This window comes from Artemia sp. Qi Xiang Cuo, chromosome 8 (genome assembly GCF_049724085.1).
Source record: "Artemia sp. Qi Xiang Cuo chromosome 8, ASM4972408v1, whole genome shotgun sequence".
In the NCBI taxonomy this organism is placed as follows: domain Eukaryota; kingdom Metazoa; phylum Arthropoda; class Branchiopoda; order Anostraca; family Artemiidae; genus Artemia; species Artemia sp. Qi Xiang Cuo.
The window spans coordinates 48,894,091-48,915,730 of NC_142801.1; the positions used below are offsets into that span (position 1 = coordinate 48,894,091).

A 21,640-nucleotide genomic window follows, 5' to 3' on the forward strand; every position below is an offset into this window, starting at 1 on the left:
TTTCTTGTGGAAAGTATTTTAAATTGTGTTGGAAATATTCGGCAGTGTCTGATCCTTAAAAAAAAATCATATAACCCAAAAAATTAATGTTGTCCATGGGAAATTTCTTTTGATTTTGCCTGGCTCCTCTTATCACAGTTCTGGGTACTTGTGTCTTATAGCCACCACACTCAAGTTCTGGCGAGAAGCGAAGTTTGGTTAATACTAATGAAATACAACAAAAAATGATGAAAATATAATACTTTATCAACAAAATTATGAAAACTGCAAAGAAGGGTTATAGAAGGGGGGCCACCCATACCGCATTATATTAAATACGTAACCTAAACTAACGTAACCTAACCAGAATTCAAACTAAATATTTGATTAAAATATAGCAATAATGTAGTTTCTCACCGAGCCGAAGGTAATGTTGTCTGGTATAAAGACCATGAAAACCGGTTATTGTCTCATGTTCGCGATATAAGATCTTGAGTGTGCTGGCTATAAGACAAAAATACCATATTCTGAACATAGACATGTCAAATTAATAAAGAAATCTGGGCCAGAGTTACGCAATTTGACAAAACAAAAGATTAGCTCATTTTTTATACGTTTTCTAGTTATATCTTCTTAGTTTGAGGAATACTATTTGTTTATTTTTTTTTGTTGAAGGCTATCTCGCCAATAATAATGCTAAGGAGTGGACTTCGTTATTATGTTTAGTAAAGGAACACCTCACATAGAAACGACTTCTAACTATTTACAAAATAAATCAAATAGCCACGATAATTCAACTGCAAGTTGACGCTTAATAAAAACGGAAAACGTAAAAAAAATATTTTATATGGTTTTCTGACTCTTATCGACGATCTTATTGACGTTTGAAAAAACACTCGTTTTTTAGGATCAACCGGAATGTAGCTAGGGGGAAATTTATCGTTCCGCAATAATAAATTTGATATCAAAAGCTGCAATTTAGGAATATTTTCCCTAGTTAGAACAGAAAATACAACACATCTAAAAATATTTAAATTTCTGAATATTTTGAGAACCAAATTTGGTTTTCAATATCTTGTATGATATGGCACCGACCTAATATTCTTCATCTAAGTAGAACCTGTTTCTCTGACGCTCAATCCTAATGTAATATATCTAAGTAGGATAAAAATATTATATTTTAGAAACAAATTAGGCTATATATTTGCACATTAGGGGATGGGGGTTTGTCGTCTGCATGCCTAATGTGTTAAGTACTATTATTCTGCATATTATGAAGTAAGAATTGTTTTCGAACTTCACACTGTCCAAATAATTTTACCCCCCCCCCCTTATGTGCAAATATATAGCCCAAATTATATATTTCTCATATATTCTGTCACTTCTCTTTGTTTTGTCTCACGCTAAGCTGAACAAAACTAACGAAAAAAACCGGTTCTGCAATGCGTCAATGGATGAACAACTATATTTTTTCTGCTCTACAACGGTTGTAATATATCAACAAAAGGCAATAAGATCGCTTTCATTCCACTCCCGAGATATAGCTCTATCCATCTGCCGAATTATATTTTTTAAGTTTGGTGTACATAGTCTTTTAAATTGAAAATGTATTGAGACTTAATTTTAAAATAATGGAAAAACTGACAATTTTCCATTTTCTTTTTTAAGGAAGTTTAAATCCTTCTCCAAGACAAAGTCCAAGAAATATAAAATTATGGGTCGGTGAAGGGATAAATCGGAGTCTAATGAATTCAATGATATAAGTATCTTGTCCTTTTGATGCTAGGCACAGCTGCTGTCTTGTCACAAAATTGCTTCTTTCGGAGGGATCATTTACCTTAAGAAAACAGTCTATACATCTGTGTTTGAACAAAAATATTAGATCCCACCTTTAGTATTACCCCAGATGATCTTAGGCCGTTAAAAGTATAATATATAAAAGCTTAAACTGCAACGCTTAAATTCTTGATACTGGTAATAAACACCTAAACTTAGATTCTTAATGGTTAAATTTCTGAACACTTAAAGTGACCTAAATAGAAAATTCTTAAACTCTTGATTCCTCGTTAAATAAGCAAATGTGAATAGACCAGCGCTACCTATTCTAAATTATAGGCCATTTATGTAGACAGCGCTTTAGCAATTTAATTGATTTTTTGTTGTTCACTAGATGGTACAAAAGTGGTGTTGCAACTCCGCTCCTTGGTGAAACTGAATATGCAGAGAATAGACTGAAACCAACAACATCGACTATTACCATTACGCCAACTAAGGAAGATGACGGTGCCAGATACAGATGTGTCGTGTTCAATAAAGCAATTGATTATGCTTCGAGAAAAGAGGTCAACTTTACCCTGGCTGTAAACTGTAAGATTGCTATGTTTTTTTTTTCTTCCCTGGTAAAAATTATCATGTTAATTTCAGAAACAAACTGTAGGTCAATAGCTGGTATTTATTTCCTGAAACGCCATTATCAACCAGAGAGAGAGAGAGAGAGAGAGAGAGAGAGAGAGAGAGAGAGAGAGAGAGAGAGAGAGAGAGAGAGAGAGAGAGAGAGAGAGAGAGAGAGAGAGAGAGAGAGAGAGAGAGAGAGAGAGAGAGAGAGAGAGAGAGAGAGAGAGAGAGAGAGACAGAGAGAGAGCTGGTGTTGATAGATTTACTTATATTTTATACTTTGTGATTGTCTTTTGAATGCTACGTCAGTGTAGTTGGTTAGCAGAAACAAGACACCATATAACAACATTCCTCTTTCTGGCAATTTGTGAAGCATGTGACACAGGGTGGTATTTAAAATGAGGTACTTTGAGAAGAGGTTGGTTTTCAAGAAGAGGAAGATTAGATAGTTGGGAAGGAGCTTGCTTTCCCAAGGAGTTGGTAAGACTTCGAGCCATATAATACGCCTTCTTCCCTGTCAGGTGGTCAGGATAAGTTGCTCACTCCCTCAATCATACGGCGATTGAAATCAAAGATAAAGGAGTCACATGTCGGGTCTAGGGGCTAAAATTCTCCCACACGTTTGTTGTATCTGTTAAAACCCTCCCCTTTTTAAGTTCCCTGTTCAGAGTAGGCATTTTTGAAGACCATACTGCCTTTCTATGAGGAACAGATAAAAGTTCATTAGGGATAAATGCTTTATTAGACAGTGAAAACAGTTACAAAATCTCTGGGTATTTCAATCACATACACATTGATCGCCATCAGCAGATAACCTAAAGTTTTACACTTACTTATACAGATATTTATATTATAGAACATATCATTGAACAGATATAGAACAAAACCAACCAAACATAGAGCAGAATTATATTTATATGGAACAAAATTACGATATTTATACAGAACAAAATAGTTACTTCCGGGTCATAAAGTTTCCGGAAAAGGTCATTGTCTAATAAAAGGATTTATCACATTGAACTTTTATTTGTTCTGCTCAAGTCCAATGCATTCTGTCACCCAAGTGTGATACCGATTTCTACAGATCAAAATTCTTGAAGAACCCTGCAAAATCTTATATCGCCTAGTATTCTATGTGGAATTAGGAGATTCTTGACAATTTCAGTTACACTTAAATAAATTGGAAATTGACTTGTAATACACTTTGATCTTTAGCTCCTCGAGACTTGGAAAGACAGGATTTTCCAAATGTTATTTCTCACAGAATTTAGAAGCTTTTTCTCCCCAAAATAAAATGAATTTGAAATGCGATACAAGAAACTCGTTGAACTTACATGAATATTTATGATCAGGTGTTTTCTCGATTTCTTTCACTCCGTAGAAATTCAGTGAAATAAACAAGTGTGCAAATGTCTCCCAAAGGAGCAAAGATGTAAAAAGCAAATAAATTCAGAAAATAATCCATATGGAGAATAAGCTCTAATACTAAACTAAAAGAAAATGTCTAAACTGAATTTAAAGAACAGTCTATGAATGTGGTATAGGATTAAGAAACTGTACCCAGTGAAGAATATGAGAACTGATCTGGCATGTATTAATGACTGTAGAGCTATTGGGGGAGGTGTAGAGCACAACGCACAAAAAAAGATAGTACTCTCATTGTCTTTCATCTGAGCATAATCCTACTGCTTGTCATGGATTAAATCGAATAATTTCAAAGTCAGTCACTATGCGCCCTGTATAGTGACTTCCAATGCACTTTCAATTGTGTATTGCATTTCAATGCTGCGTATTTCGAATTTTCTTATCAAACGCTTGCGAAATAGCGCCATTTAGGTTTACCAATGTTTTAAATCAGCTGCAATATAATTTTCTAATTGCAGAGTTTTTTATTTCTCGTTTTGAACTCTGTCACTTTGTGATTTGTAATTATGAAATATTCCCTGTGTTCAGCGGTAATTCTCTATATATATGCCGGTTTTCAAGGTGTAGCGTTGTAATTCTATATCTAAATCTTGTAATTCTATGTGGCGTCTCTAATCAGATAATTCTATCGTTGAACGTTATATGGATTTAGATTTAGCAAACTCCTCTTTACGGCTACTCACTAGCACTAATAAAAGTTTACTGATAAACTAAAAAAAAAGTAGAAAAACCTGTAACACTATTGGCAGGAGCATCATAGTGGTCCTTGGTCGTACTAAAAACCTGACAGTGACAAACTAGAACTTAGAATCGGCAAATTACAGTCATGACTGCTCTCTTGGGTAACAGCTCAGGTCTAGGAGTCACCGACGTGGGTTACACACTAGGTGGCAAAAAATGGGCAACCCCTCAGCTCAGCTTTAATATATTTAAATTAAAGCCAGTTGATAGTCAACTGGTGCTTGTGTTCACTATCAACCCCATCTAGGTGTTACATATTTTTTTTCTCGACACTAGTGCCAGGTTTCGCTCTTGTAAGTTACCCAAACTCTTTGATTTGGAGTTTAAGAATTTCCAATAATTCATTGAAATGAGAGAAGGAAATATATTACATTTTGGAAAAAATCTGAAACATCTAATTATTCTAATAAACAAATTAGATACGTTAAAAGAGATTCTACCAATCATTACAATGCTGAGCTGAAAATTTTATTTTCAAGTTTCAAATTCATAAAGTTCAAAATCGTCAAGCAATTTCACGATTCGCTTCCTCCTACAGCCATATTTAAAAATCTATTAACGTAGCGTATTTGATCATATTATTTGGTTTATTCTAGCTTTGTTTATGAATTTCTTCCAATAGTGAATAATGTAAAAATAGGACTCATATCAACCTTTTGACATAATCCTGAATTTGAAATATCTTGCCTGTGCTTTTTTGTCTTTTTATTTGAAAATCTACTCAGTAAATCAATTTTATAGGAGATTTGTTGTAAAAGCTAGAATGCACAATGTCCTTATCACATTCAGCATTGAAGCCTCAATTTTCCGCACGTGAATATATTCTAGGAATAAAATTCAAGGAAAAAAGAGTTAGATTGAACTGTCAAGGCTTATTGAAGCGAAAAAATGATTTATTTTTTTTATTTAAGGATTTCAATAAACTGAGATCCTCGGATTTCACCAAATCATCGTATCTTATTGAAGTCCTTTTGCCGAATATAAATCAGAGTTAGCAATCTGGCCAGAGACATTTTAGAAACTCAATTCCTTATAAACATCAAATGATGTTAGTCCCTTGAACTTCACCCGCTTCTTGATTGAAAGGTTTATGTTTGGATGTTCAGATTTTATCTCTGATGGCAATACCGCCATCGACGGCATTGCCAGGGGCTGAATAGAGGACTCTCAACCCCTAAAATATGTCTCTAATCATACAATGCCTCTAAAAAGTCTTATTCCATAATTCTTTGGACCCTTTTCGGGATAGAATGCTCGCCACGCAACTGAATATCAATTAGTTTAAATATAGAAAATAACATAGCGATACACTCCCCCCCCCCAAAAAAAAAATAAATAAATATTGGATTGTAATATTATTTATCCTTTTGCTCCTGGAGCAATTTAATTCATTGATCGTCAAAGATAGTTCAAAAGCTGGTTTGAAAGTCAAAGCTAAAAATTAGATTTTCAAAGGTATGGAACACCTCAATTAGTTTAAATATAAGAGATTTCATGTGGCTATCCCTTCTCCACCTTCCAAAATAAGAAATACTAGTTTGTAACGTTATTTATGCAGCTGTTTCAGGACCAATCTTGACCTAATTCGTTGATCGTCAAAGGAAGCACAAAAGCTCGTTTGAAATTTAAAGTTAAAAATTAGATTTTCAAATGTATGGAATTCCTCAAGATAACATCCGTTTCCTTTTTCAGATTTCCCTCGGATCGAAGTTGGACCGCACAACCCTCTCCGCGTTGAACGTGGTGGCACTGCTCATTTGACATGCTCTGTGGACGCCAAACCTGCTGTTAGTAATGTTCGCTGGTCGAGGAACGGTCAATTCATTTCAACCTCATATCGTCACACCCTAAAAAATGTTGAAATTGAAGATTCTGGTATATATGTTTGCAGTGCCGAGAACTCGCTTGGAGAACCTCGACAAGCTGAATTAAAACTCGACACTCTTTATGCACCAATTGTATCGTTAGACGAGAAGTATGAAGTGCAAATTGGCGATGACGTTTCATTTGTTTGCAATGTAAGTGCTAACCCAGATGTCAGTAAAGTTTATTGGACGAAGCAGGACACACCCGATTTCCAACAAGAAGGAGAAGTTTTACGCTTTGTCAATGTTGGAGTTCATAATGCTGGTATCTACTCCTGTCATGCGCGAAATGCAATTGACGGGAAAGAACGCGAAGGCTCGGCAACAATGCGTTTGCTTGTTCGGCATAAACCAGGTGTTGCCAAGATCATACCTTCCAATCCAGTTGGAATTGAAGGGCAAAGCTTGATACTACGATGTCTAGCAGAACCGGAAGGTTATCCTAAAGCAACATTTACGTGGAAAAAAGCTGGATCTGAGCCCCCTTTAGCCCTTGCATCTGAATATACTATTCAGCCTGTAAAGCTAACCAGTGAAGGGACTTATGTTTGTCAAGCCGTGAACGAAATTGGTTTAGGTGCACCAGCTGAGGTTGAAGTTAAAGTGTATCAACCTCCTCAAATAACTAGATCCTTACTCGAAAGTGTACAAAGAAGCTCGGGAGAGCCAGGTTTTAGCCTCATGTGCGCTGCCTCTGGGAAGCCTAAGCCAACAGTGACGTGGCTCAAAAATGGGGAAGTTATTGACTCTGAGCACGGCTTATTCAAAATTATGGTAGAAGATCATAACGTAGATGGGAAAATGATTGTAGTGACGAGCAAGCTAATCTTCGAAGGTCAAGAAAGACTTGGGATTAATCAGCTGCAGCCCTTTGACTCTGGAAAATATTCTTGTATTTTTGAGAACGAAGTCCGAAAGGCAGAAACAAAGATGTCACTGAAGATTGAACGTATGTACTTTTTTTATATTATGTTTTTGATCCTAGATAATTTTTTCTCATTTTTGGATTGTTTTAAATAACATTTTCTGTGAAAATACCTATAACATATATGAAATAATTGACTATTTCAATTAAAAATGCGCTCTTTCCTCTTGTAAATAATTTGCTATCCTGATTTTTTTTGCCATATACATGGATCATCGTTGCCAATTTCTGAAAGGTAATCTCCAACAAAATTCGTGGAACGGTATTTTAATATTCCTGGTAAATTTGGCATCGACTGAGACCAGTTTTCGGCCATTTAGGATTACTTGTGCTGAAGTTGTAAATTTAAAAGTTTGTTGATGCTCGGTTTCAAGGGATGCACAAATCTTGAAATTGGCAGAGCGTAGCTTATCGGTCACTTGTTAAAGTGAAACTGGTGCTAGTGTCGGCAAAACACTATCAACGCCATCTAGCGGTTGTAGACACATGTCATTTTTTCAAGCTTTGTAATCGTTTTTCTTTTGTCAGGAACTGAGATGAGACACTTATTACTATCCTAATCTTACCAACTGCACTGTTCAAACTAATTAGTCTTATTATTACACTGGAAAAAAGCCAAATATTGCCAAATGCTAGATGACGTTGATAGTTTTTGTCGGTTTTTTGTCGCCACTTCCCGCTTTTAGAAGTTACCCATACTCTTTGGATGCATTGGAAAACACAGCTATAGTGAACAAAATAACGCTTTGGTAAAGAGTCATCCTTAATCATCAAAAATAAAATCAATAAAATGTCATTCTGAACTCCTCACTAGACAGGTTAACAGGCTGGCTTTTTATGTGTTTTATGGAGATATTGTTTGAATGAGGAGTTGTGCCGTTCTTTTTCGTTATCCATTTATTAGACTTAGTTGATTTTCGAATGAGTTGAGGTCAAGAGCCTTTTAATATAAATTTTAACACTCATCTATAGTGAAAACACAATTACACTTTCATTGATTTTTCACTATCATGATTTTTCAATATTGATTTTTCACTATCATTAAAATCACACATTTTTTAAAATTAGGTTTGTCTTTGTTGTTTTATTCATTTGCATTATTAAATAATTGAGTATAAAAGTGAATTTTCATCTTATTATGCCTAATATTTCATTTTGTAAATATTGACTATTTTCAACCTAGCTATGTATGAAAGAATGTTTATTAGGAGGGGTGTTATATTTCAGAGGAGGGGGTAATGAGTGAGCTATAAGAAATTTATAAGTTCAATGAAAAATAGTTAAAACCTGAAGGGGGAGATTGAAGTTCCACCACATTCCCTGCGTAAGTAACTGTTTAAATCTTTTTGTTTTTTCTGAGTACAATGGCTTAGACTTAAAAAGGAAGTATATATATTTTTTTCGAATGAAATTAAGAATAGCCTCCATAAACTTAGCGTAATAATTGTTGAATTTAGTTAGTTTAAAAAAGTTCTTTGTCGTAAGCAATGAGAAACATAATAAAAATATTCATACATCATAGCGCACCCTAATACAATTTTCTTAACACAATTCATTTTCAAAACCTTTCCTATTTTGTCCTGACAACAATTCCCTTTAAATAACTTATAGCATTACAGTTGAAAAAAGGATTAAAAGTTATCTTCTCTCCAATAAGCTTTCAAATCACTTATGCATGAGTGAGCTTGCTTTCTAAAAGAGAAAAAGTCTTTAATTAGTGAAACCCCTGATTTTCACCATTAACTTTTCCAAAGAAGCAATCAAAGTCTTGAAGTTGAAAATTGCTGCCTATTCAGACTCTCCATGGAAACCTTTCATTGTCTTGATCTTTTTTTTTCTAATAAAAAGTCTTCTTTAATTCATGCGATTTCGCTGCAAGTATTATATTCTTCATTATTGTAGATAATAGGTGTTGAGACGTCCTTGGGCTGATAGGCTATTGTCACTTATTAAAGCTAGTACTACCACAATATTTTTGTCTGAATTTCAAATAAAATAAATTTCAAATAAAATAAATGATCTTCATCTTTGTGTTAATAGGCTTCTTTAATAAATATGGGAAATTACTGTCCTAAGTTTGTGCCGCACTTTTCATATTCTTTTGGAAGAACGGGTTTTGCGTCTAAGTTTCAAAGTGAAAACTTTTCAACCTGAGTCGCTCACTTGACAAATAGGCTAATTCTGCAAATCAAATTTATTTTGCTGATAATATCTTAGTGCAGCTCTACCTTAGGAATTCAACAGATGTTTGTTTGGATATATATTTAATAAATTAATAAGTTTAGTTATTATTTTAAATTATTATAAATTATTATTAATTTAAAATACATAGATTATTATATAATTATCAAATTATTAAATTATTATTTAAATTATTTATTAAATTATATTTAATTTTTATTATTATAAACTATATTGTTATAATTTATTTATTATATAGTCTAATAAATTTTACAGAATAGCGGAAAAATTAAAAGATAACTTTTATGTGTTTGGACTTTCAATAACGAGCATTTACTTGTCTTACGAACAATTTTTGGCGCCACCAAAATAGGGCCAAAAATTTTGGTACCAAAAGTTTCCATTGCTAAATATCTTTTGGAAGCTAAAAAAGTAATTTTGAAAAAGAAGGTAAGCTTTGAAGACTGTTAAAGTATCTTCAGAACCCCAAAAAATAATGGGGAAAAGGATTGGACCAATGGTTCCAACATGCTAATTTTAGCGTTGTGGGGTATAAATATTGTTCTCCCAAAATATGGGTAACATAACTTCTTTGAATTGCTGCAATTGCACCGATGAAAGCCTAAGGATAATTCTACTGTGTACTCTAATTTTCTACACTGGTCGATCCGGTGGGAGGGGAATCTCGGACCACCCCAAAGATTTTTTATGGTGCTCTCATTCCTTATTGTTTTTTGTTTTGTTTTTCATACTTTTTTAAAATAAATATGTCAATTTGGTCAATTATTGGCGCACTTGCCACATTGCCCCCCCCAGATTTTGCTTATTGGCACTCTTGTGACACGCCCCCCCTAAGACTTTGCTGTAGATCCACCCTTTCTTTTCTATCCATCCTTATTCAACATTTCTGTCCATGCGCTATCTCTAATTAAAATTCCCTAAAACTCACAAGTTGGATAACACGAATTGGCACATTTTATGGTCATTTTGTGGCTAGAACAGGCGTGAATAGCTTTTTTCATAATTTACCCCTCCCCCCCCCTCGGGGGGAGAGGTAAATTATGAAAAAAGCTCGACATCTCCATCAAAATCCTTGATACGGTCCTGTTGACTATGTTTTATTGATTAGCGATGTCTGTGAAACTTCTAGAAGAAAAAGTATTTTATTAGGACAAGTTTATGTCAAAAAACATTCTACCATCTCCCATTTTGTCTGTAATAATTAAAAGGGCGTTAAGTGGTGACATATGAATTTTAAACTGATGATAACTTTAATTTTAATAAAGGTGCTATTTTTACTCCTCCTTTAACTTAACTCTTTTTTTACATGCTAATTTAATGGAGTTTGATTTTTAATAAGGAGCTAATTTATGAACAAGAATCCCTTAAAGCAACAAGGACAGTGAAAATGAATACTAATTCTTTAAATTGGTCAAGTGGTAAGTTACACAACCAAATATGTCTTAAGTCTACTTGCATTTCTATAGGCTTTGCCTAATTTACATAAAATGAAGTATTATTTATTCATTTGCTTACCATGATGGTGAACCTTAAGATGAACGTATAGGCTTCTCAGGAATCGTGTTATTATCATAGGGAACCTACATGGGGTATAACAAGGGGCTGGAACGTGTAACATGAAAAGGTATATTAAATACCATTTAGCACTTGGTCACTATCAAGTAAATTTTCTGGCAAATCAGAATAGTCACTTTCGGAACTTGATGAGCTTATATTCTATTTAGATTTTCACTAATATAGCAATCAACAGATTTTGTAGATTTGAATTTTCACAAATGAAGAGTATTGTCAGATTTATAGGAATTAGTTTCCGCTAATTCTTTGCCGTTTCATGGGTTTTCAATTATTTTTCGTTGGCAACATTGCTCATAATAAATTTCGCAGACATTCTAACTAAATGTAGCTTATTGCAACTTAATGGAAATTCGCTGGACACTCGGGTTTTCAGGCATGAATAGGCCTAGGATAGATCTAGAGGGCTAAATATGTTTTCATTTTCGTGTCTATGGCACCTTCAGAATCTTTAAGCCTTGAATATGGTTTGAATCAGTTTTGGTATCTAAAGCTTCTTTTCTAAGTATCTCTGCAAAAGACAACTAGAATTCATAACGCATTGGGAAAAATAAACCCTCCGTAAATATCCAAGGCTAAATAAAACCACACAAAATAAAGTGATGTAATTCATCATCATCATCATTTATTTTATACTAAATATGCCACAAACGAAACAAGCAGAAAAGAGGAAACGAATGGTTCCTCAGAAGCAAGGCTGTGAAGGACCCAGTACACTAATTTTAGAAGGCGTGGGTATGAATTTCAATTTCGTAAAAATGTGAGTTGTCTTTTTGGAGTATAACAGCTGATCTAATCGAGCTGCTGTTTCTCAACCCTATTTTCCTTCTTTTTGACGGTTGTGTTGTGATTTTGTCAGGTTAAAATTTATTTGTATCTTCGTTCGGAACCTTTTTCAAACAATAAATATTTTGAAGACGTTTAAAAAATAATGAAGCAAGCTTTCTTAACTACAATTTATGAGAGTTTAAACATAAGAGTTGATTAATCTACAACATTCTTCATGTAAAATATTGAAATTACCGTTGATAAAAAATGACCATGTCTTCTTTAGAGAGATATTGTGGTTATTTATGGCCCATGTTTTCAGGCTACTGCGTTTCGTCGCTTTATCAAGTGAAATATTGCTTAAAGAAAAGTGTCAAAATTAATGCGTGTCCGTCGCTTGCAAGTTTCTTGGATAATGAAGTTTCTCATTTTTAAACTTGTAATTATGTTTTTATGGGTACTGTATAAAATAATGAAATAGATGGACATGTAAATGAGCTTACCGAACACAAAAGAAAAGTCTAAAAATAAAATAAGATTAAAATTTTAATTAACAGTTTTTTCTTAATTCATAGGATCCGTTTCTTCAAAATGTTTGTTATTTTTTAAAAAAGACACCTGGTGTATAATCTACTAGATTCTATATATATATATATATATATATATATATATATATATATATATATATATATATATATATATATATATATATATATATATATATATATATATATATATATATATATATATATATATATATATATATATAGAATCCCCCCCAATAATGTGTAGAAAAAATATTATACATCCAATGCCCTTTGACTATCTAGATATGGACCCCTCTTGCCCCCCTCCCCCAATAAAAATGCTGGAGATTCGCCGCTGATAATGCTATGTATATTCATGGTTGTGAGTTCTGTTTTCCAATTTTAGAAGTCCGTTTAGTTTCATTAGTTTAAGTTATCTGCGGGTCCTAATATTCAGATCACGACATCGCCGTCAGATACTCTGACCTTTTTGTCTTTTATGGCAGCCAAAAACCAGTCCCTTTACAACTCAGAACAAATTACATACATCCTGCTTTGACATGCAATGTTTTCATGTGTACCGTATTTTTTACGTATCATAATTCAAGCTGTCGTGTCTGGAAAATCTTTCAACTGTATATATAATTTTCAAAATTTTGTTTTTGAGTTCATGCTCTGGGAATCTGTTGGTGTTCCCATAGGTACTGTTGTAACGAATTGTTTGCTTTTTTTAAATTGTGTAGGTATATTCCTGTTTTGAAATTCCACTGAGGAAAAGTAAAAGAATAATATAAAAAAGAATATGTGATATATGCTAGGGGAGGAAAAAAGGGTTGGCAATGTCTTATATTGGCTGAAGTGTAAACTTTAGCCCAAAAATGGACTTACTTAATGTCCATATCCGATAATCCAGACAAAAAGCATCTGCCAACTACCAATCGGGGGGGGGGGGGGGGGAATGAATGGCTAGAACCAAATGTTCGTTAGGTCACCGAGTCCCAACGCGGGAAGTTCGAAAAGGACCAAAGTATGGAAAAGATACACCTTCTGAATATTAAGTTCTAAATAAAATTTGGAATGATGGTGCCCAATCTCCAAGAAAAATGAAAACACAATGACAGCCATTGTTTGCACTTTTTTTCAAAAGACTTGCAGATATCATTATACGTATATCTTTATGGAGTCAATGTTTGGAATGATATATAAAATTAACAAATAATAGAAATTGATAGTATAAGACAGTAGAAGGCTTGTTTCGTTTTGCAGTCATGACTGAAGAATTGTAGACCCACGGAGAAAGCTGTAAAAATAAAAATACATTTTCTAATCACAACACCAATTGCTCCTTAAATAGCTGTCTCCAATTGAAATTAACGCTTAAATAAATTCAAATAAAGTTATGGATGCGAAAAAAACAACAATAAAAGGACAACTTCTTAGAAATGCGTATATTAAAAACTTTTATGGAGATTTTAGTACTTGAAGGTATTAGGGATATTACATGGATTATATATCACGAATGACTTGGGAGTCCTTTATATTCCAGTAATAGCTGGAACGACTTTTACTGTTCAGTAATGTTGCTCAGTGCACTAACGCATAAATTTGGCTTCTTTTTGAAGTTAAAGGAATTGATGCTCCTCCTTTATCCACTTCGTCTTGAAAATTTTATTTTAAGCATAAAAAAATAAAAATAAAAAATACAACATTGTACCCGTGCGTATTTGTTGATAAGTAAACCCAATGTTTAGTTCTGGTCTTAGCAATCAATAAAATAGGCAGTGGGTTGTAAGGGTTTTAATTGACAATGGCTCACTAAAGATAGTATTGTTGTTTCTTCCTAAAGAAAAATTCGACTTATCCTATCACTCTCCCATACTCTTTGGGGTGTAATTTTTGCAACCAAAAGGAATTCACTATAAAATAGGTAGTGGGGTGTAAGGGTTTTAATTGACAATGGCTCACTAAAGATAGTATTGTTGTTTCTTCCTAAAGAAAAATTCGACTTATCCTATCGCTCTCCCATACTCTTTGGGGTGTAATTTTGGCAACCCCCTTTTTTGTTTTTTGTTCTTTGTCTTGTGATAATTTTGCACACCTTTTATTAGAAACAAAATTGTTCTGGCACCTATGTGATGACAAAGTAGAGCCATTGCGTAAGTTAACGTGAACCAATCAATATATCAGGTACAAGTGGAACAAACTGCATTAACAGACCCTAGTTTTAACATTCCAGCAACGTACTTAATTGTCGTGAATTGAAAATAAACAACTCTTCTGGAGAGTTAGTTTTGTATGTTTTTGTGAACATGGAAACAGTTGTTTAATATCATTACTATTCCTCTATGTGGTGGAAAGAAAGCAGTTGCACGTTTTGCAAATAATCTAACAAGTTACTTAATTGTGTTAAACAGGGAACTTAAATACTGTTTGGGAATTACGTTATCTTTGCCCTGACTTCTTTTCGATTGTCGAATTATTATTAAAGAAGAAAAGAAACTATGTCTACACTTTTTTCAAGGGTGGGATGACTCATCAAGGCTAGGCTGTGGTTGCAAATTGTAGATTTTACGACTGACCCATTGCATATTTTACAACTGGCTTCCCCATCCCCCGTAGAAAAGTTGCGGTGAATATGTGCCAATATTCTGAAAATTTGGGGGAATGGAGTATCAATTCCGCTCTACTGATTAATACTAAATTAATAATGTTGTCTACAAGATAGATCTTTACAAAGCGTTTTAGTGTATGCAATTTGAAGAACCAAAATAAGTAAAGTAAAATAACCAAAAGCCTCATAGGACGGGGTTTAATTAATGTTTCTGCATAGGGAGCTAAGAGACATCTCCTCAGGGTGTAACTTACTTGGGAAAGCTTCAACGATTTAAAACTAAAAATATCCTTCTGGATGCATTGCACACTCTCCAAATAATCTTCCTGGAAAATTTCTGAAAGACTAGATTTCGCAGGCTAAATATATCCTATTGAAACATTTTTTAGGGGCTAAAGAGCCTAGACCCGGCAAGAAACTATATAGTCTACTTGCCTATACTCCAGTGCAGATAGGGAGAAATTTCCGTCTGCCTCCCAGAGTATATCTGCAGCAAACCCTCCGGATTTTTTTTTGTGAATATATGCGGTCTAAAAGCATTGTTTTTGGCAATATCAGACCCCTCATTCCGGTAATTTTTCTGTTAGATATGAATGATACGATACATTAAATGCCGATACTATTAATCATTCGATAATGTTTGATGATAGTCCGATAAATATCTTTTATTTTCAGATTCACCAATTGCCCTTTCAGAAAAGAATGTTGTTGCATTTGATATTGGCGAAGACGCTATCCTAATGTGCAGAATGAAAGCCTTTCCTCAGCCTACAGTGGAATGGCAGACGGGCAATTCTGTTATCAGCGCTGACGGCAAACGCCACGATATTAACGTTACCATGCTCAAGGACGACACATATTTGGGCGTATTGAGAATCATAGATGTCAGAGGTGAATAATAATATCTATAGGAAAGCTTCAAATGGCGACGGTGCATTTCTATATTAAATATCGAAACAAAATGGAAAAGTGGGATAATACTTCAATCCAATAATGAAAAAAATATATGCAAAAACGAAATCAAATATTTCAGGGACCGCCTATTTTCAACGGATTGTGAAAAATTCGAAGATATATATATATATATATATATATATATATATATATATATATATATATATATATATATATATATATATATATATATATATATATATATATATATATATATATATATATATATATACATATAAATATATATATATATATATATATATATATATATATATATATATATATATCCTCCTGACGACCCTTGTCCCTCTGTGTGGACATACAGTTAATTTTTTTTAGCGCGATAGTTATTGGTTGGAACGTCATCTACGCACTACAGTTGGAACCAGCGTACCTGGCTTGCCATCTGTGATTTTTTTCAGCTTGTTATTGGTAGTGGAAGAGTGGTTTTTGCACTAAAGAAATGGAGGAAAGTTCAAAATCGAAGAAGAGCAGGAGGACAAGAGGTAAGAAAATTCCTAATTGGTCTTGGAATGAAAGGTGGAGCCTGGAAAAAATAAGCTTCCTTAGAAGAGTTAAAACTTCATTTTGGGAGGGATTTTTTCACCTATATCCATTACATCATCTATTGGTGTGCGACTAAAGTTCAATTTCCACCCCCGTGGACATCGGTTCTCAATCAAGCATTTTGAAGTTAGAAAGATAAGAGTCGACAGAATCGGAAGAATCGGAAGTCGCAAAGAATCGGAAGAAAGATAAGAGTCGCGAAGAATCGGAAAAAATCGAATCAATTCAAAAAAGGGCCTTGCGAATAATTTTCAAAGAAGGCAAGGTGCCTTACTCTCTGCTCCTAAAAAAAGCTAGTCTGAAAACCCTGGAGCAAAGGAGAGTTTCGTTGTGCCTCCGTTTTGCAAAAAATGCCATAAAAAACCCTCGGACGGCAAGTATTTTCCCCAAACGTCACTCCACATCCAGAATCCAGCCGCCTCGAGCTGTTTCTGAGCCCATCCCTGCTTTTTCCCCCATTCGCGGCGTTAATTTCAGATACGAAATAACTATTCTCCCCTTAAGTCCAGAGAAAATTAATAAACGGTCACACGATTGTATTTTGGGCCCACTTTTTTTTTTTTGTAGCGTTGGGTTAGGCCCTGTGTATTGGTCAATTGTGCTCGCCCCCCCCTTTCTTGTGGCGGGGGTTTTGTCTTTTTGTCTGGTCTTGTTTTACTTGAGGTTAATTGCTGACACTTTATTAGTATCCATTTTAATTTAAATGGATTTATGTTTTGTGATAAGTTTAGTCTGACCAGTTTTTAATGAATTTATGTCTCGCTCTAAGTTTAGTTTGACAAATTTTTGTTTTTTTTAATTTTTTTATTGACTTTTTAAAGTTTTAATTATTGACTTTTAAATGATGTTCATTATGGTTTTCTCTATTTCGTTGTTGTTCTTTGCATTTACAGGGTAACCATTTATTTGTTGTTGACTCCAAACTCCGAATTCGGCCCTTTGTGGGCTTGTGATAGCGATTTTTTTGAAATAAATATCTCTTATCTCTTATCTCTCAGAACAGAAGAACTTCCTATTTTAATGTCTTTTCTTAACTTTCACTTATGGTCACCTTCAAAAGTTGAAAACCATGTTTTCTCTTGTAGTTACCGTGTCTGATGCCCTGGCAATCATCGACGCTAGTGATTTTGAGGACCTTTCTGAAGATGAAAGTGATGATGACCTCTGTGAGTCTCATGATATAGAACTTGAAGATACAAGTGACGATGAAGATCCGAACAGTGCCTTCCTTCCAGGCGATGAAAGTATTATCGATGAGGAATTATCTGAACTTGAGTCTGATTTTGGAGATGATATACCTCTAGCCGAGCGGGCTCGGATATCGCAGCAACCTATGAAACGGCCGAATTTGATGAAATGGAGGGAAAGCACAAGTTTGAGATTCACTTGGGTCCAGTAAAAGATGAAGTTATCTTTACTGACCATTCTGTTTGGAAACCAGAAGAGTTTTTCACACAGTACTTCCCCCAGCCTTTTTTTGATGAGACGGCATATGCCACAAACTACACCTATCAAAACAAATTCCACAAGAGCCTAAATGTCACAGGTGATGAATTTAAGAAATTTTTTGGAGTTTTAGTATTGATGGGAAATCTCAAATATCCTCAAATTGAAATGTATTGGAAGGTGCAGTACCGTGTAAACCAGATAGCAGAAAAAACTGGAAAAAATCGTTTATTCACTCTAAAAAGCAATCTAAAATTTTTTATTGATGAGGAAATTTCTGAAGATATTAAGAAGAACAACCGATTGTGAAGAGTTCAGTCAATTGTCGACCGTCTCCATAACGTTTGCCTTTCTTTCCCGAGGGAAAAAATTGTTCAATTGATAAGCAGATGATCCCATTTTATGGCAAAACGTCGTTGAGGCAGTATGTACCCAATAAGCCAAATCCCGTCGGCCTCAAAAACTTTGTCTTGGCTAATCCGAAGGGCCTCATACTTGACTTCAAGATTTATCAGGGTGCCACTACGCTTCCTGAAAGTATGTGATGCCATGGCCTTGCAGCTAGAATCATACTCAGGCTATCTCAAACTCTCCCACCCGGATATAGCCTCTACTTTGATCGATTTTTCAACTCAACAAAACTACTCGACCTTCTGTGGGAAATGCAGATAAATGCAACTGGCACAATCATGCGAAATAGATTTGGAAGGGAGACCGTACCGTACCTCTGAAGCCAGAGAAAGAAATGAAGAAGAAAGGGAGGGGTCGAGCGTTGCATTTGTGCGAGAAGATCGCAAGCTAGCCATCACGGACTGATTTGATACGAGAATTGTGACACTAGGCTCGAATAGTAAGGCAATAGAAGCAGAGACAATAGTGGAAAGATGGGACAAAAATCAGGGGAAGCGGATAATAATCTCTTGCCCAAGGTCAATAGCTGACTACAACAAGTACATGGGTGGAATGGACATGGCTGACCGTATGGTCACTTATTGCCGATTCGCTTACAAAACTAGAAAATGGACCGTAAGGTTCCTTCATCATTTCATTGATGCTGCATGCTCAAAAGCTTTCATCGAGATGCAGGCTCATGAAGAAAATAGCAGGCCAAGCTTGAACAAGCTCATCTTATATCGTTTTCACGTTGCAGAGCACCTTCTCTGTCGGCCGAAACCGGAGCAGTATGTCGAGGAAAATGACGATTGTGAAGTAGCGTCGGCTGGTGATTTCAAAAAGCGCCGACCATTGCCGCCTGAGGAGGTTAGAGGAGCCATTCACTTACCCGAATACCACTAGCTAAAGGACGCGAAAAGGTGCCGCCTTCCTGGTTGCTCAATGAAGACAAGGTAGTGGTGTGTTGAATGCAAAGTGTTTCTATGTCTTGTCGGTGACAGAAACTGCTTTTCTTGATTTCACCAGTAAACAACCATTGACAATAAATGTCCTGTTTCTTTTTCTCGATGAAAATAAAAGTGTTATATAGTCGACTTATCTCTCTGATTTACTCCGTTGGGAACCGACGTCCACGGGGGTGGACAACAGATTTTGGAGAGGGGAGGGGAGTGAAAAAATTTTTAAGGTCATTTTTGAAATCAGCGATTTTTTTAACACATGTGGTGTAAAAATCACGCGTCTTCAATACCTATATCTATGCCGGTAGTCAGGAGGATATATATATATATATATATATATATATATATATATATATATATAAAATGTAATCTGGCTAGTGTAAAAAAAAAACACGAATATAAGGCTTCTTTTGCGTGGATGGAGATGACAACGACACATTCTACGGATGAAGGATAGCGTATTGCTAAAGATTGTCCGTTTTGGCCAATCGTCTAGGGCTATAAGCAGGTCGTCCTCGGTTGGGCTAGGAGGATGTCGTAAGGAAAGATTTGAGGAAATGGGAACTTCCTGGGAGGGTGTAAAGAGGGAGGCTTTGATTAGAATGGGATGGAGGATGAGCGTGCATAGCTGTGTTGGCCTCAGACGGCTTGGTACTGCGGTGAGCTTTTAGTAGTAGTAGCAGTTTTGTGCGGATGAAAACTTAGAAACGGATACAGTAAGAAACCAAACAAGCGGAACAAAAACAAGAAGAGAATCAAAACCAGAAAGGTAAAAGTCGCTAGGATCTAAAATAAAACAAACCAAATATACAAAAGTTACTCCCAAAAAAGTCCAGTTACCAACAAAACATTCAACTTGAGTCGTCTCTGTCACATATAGAAAGCAATTGCCGTTTCGAATCTATTATAAAACTAAAGATATTATGGTGATGAAAATCTAAGCGTTTGGTTAACCAAGGTAAATATTTCCCCTGTGTCAAATCAAATCATCTTCGGTGTGGATGAAAACCAATAAGCAGCAAAGGAGCATAAAATAAGCAGCAAAAAATCAAATAATTGAAATAAAAACGAGATGAGAAGCTATAAACTAGAAAAGTAAAAATAATTAAAACAAAACAAACTAAATGTTCAGTAGTTACTTTTGAGAGGAATGGTTCGCAACAAAATTTAAGACTTAAGCTACCTCTGTCCCTTTCAAGGCCGTATTCATGGAAGAGAGTTACCGGCTTTGAACCCCCTCCCCCGTTTAGATTTTTATTTGAATCTTAAAAACGTAACGAAAATGCATATCAATAATGATTTGATGCGTTTTTGGACCCTTCCCCACTCGAACAAAAATCCTTGATACGTCCTTGACACATACAAAGAGTAACTGATCTTTTAGATTCATTATAAGATACTACGGTGTGGGAATGAAAAACTTGTTCCGCAATTGCTGATCTAAGTTTGTTTTGGTCTTTTACTACGTCTTAGGTGCAGCTTCTGTTTAATTTCTATCTTGCTGCCTTCTAAATTGCTAGTTCTGGCAGGTTCTGCAAAAAAAAAAAAAAAAACGCTTCAGGCTCCATTTTGTTTATTAACAGGAATATAATATTTTATCTTGTTTGGAAATGAGACTGGAATAGTTTCTGGAAATAAAATTTAGCTTTTTGCTATTTTGCTTTCTGGCTTAATATCATAGCAAATGGAATACAAATACAATTAATTTTCTTTTCTTCCAGTTATTCCAATCCATCTTGCCTTAGACAATTTATTAAAATCTTCTTCCGATTTTCAATCATTGTGCCAATAAACAAAAGGGGCTTTTTATTCCACTACATAAAATCACAGCCAGGTCATGTATCCTGGTAGTGATGGCTGACTTTATGTTTTATGTCTGTGGTCTCTGGAATTTCCTAAAGCTTAGGAGTCTCCCGAGGACAGGAAGTACATTCTTCTTAACACTTTCCAGGGCTCTTTATTTGGATAGATTGAAAAGAGAGAATAAATATAAACTAATTGGGATAGGATGATATTAAAGGGGGTAGAGATATTTCAAGCGAACTGTAAAACTGGTTATATTTTATAGTATGTTTTTAATAGTGACTTGGTTTTGCTTACTAAATATATTTCAGAAGCTATAGGGTTTTTTCATAAATAAATTCTATTCTAACTTAACAATTAATATTAATCCTTCGACTTGTAACGGTTGAAGATTTTATTTTATTTTTTTCAGTTAGAATTTTTGCAATTCATTATGCTCGGTACTAAAATTCAATTCAAATCCCAGCCAGTTTTAGAAGAAAAATTGTATCGCTTCGGAAAATATATGT

General features: G+C 34.7%; 1 protein-coding gene across 2 annotated transcripts in view; it reads left to right on the forward strand.

Moving 5' to 3' along the window:
- Window positions 1–21,640, forward strand: part of ed (hemicentin protein echinoid) — a 143,946-nt gene that overhangs the window by 50,674 nt on the left and 71,632 nt on the right. For both annotated transcript variants that reach the window (XM_089093520.1, XM_089093521.1), the window contains exons 4-6: window positions 2,150–2,346; window positions 6,232–7,353; window positions 15,685–15,900. In XM_089093520.1, the coding sequence (XP_088949646.1) occupies window positions 2,150–2,346; window positions 6,232–7,353; window positions 15,685–15,900 (1,535 nt within the window). The remainder of the gene's footprint in view (window positions 1–2,149; window positions 2,347–6,231; window positions 7,354–15,684; window positions 15,901–21,640) is intronic.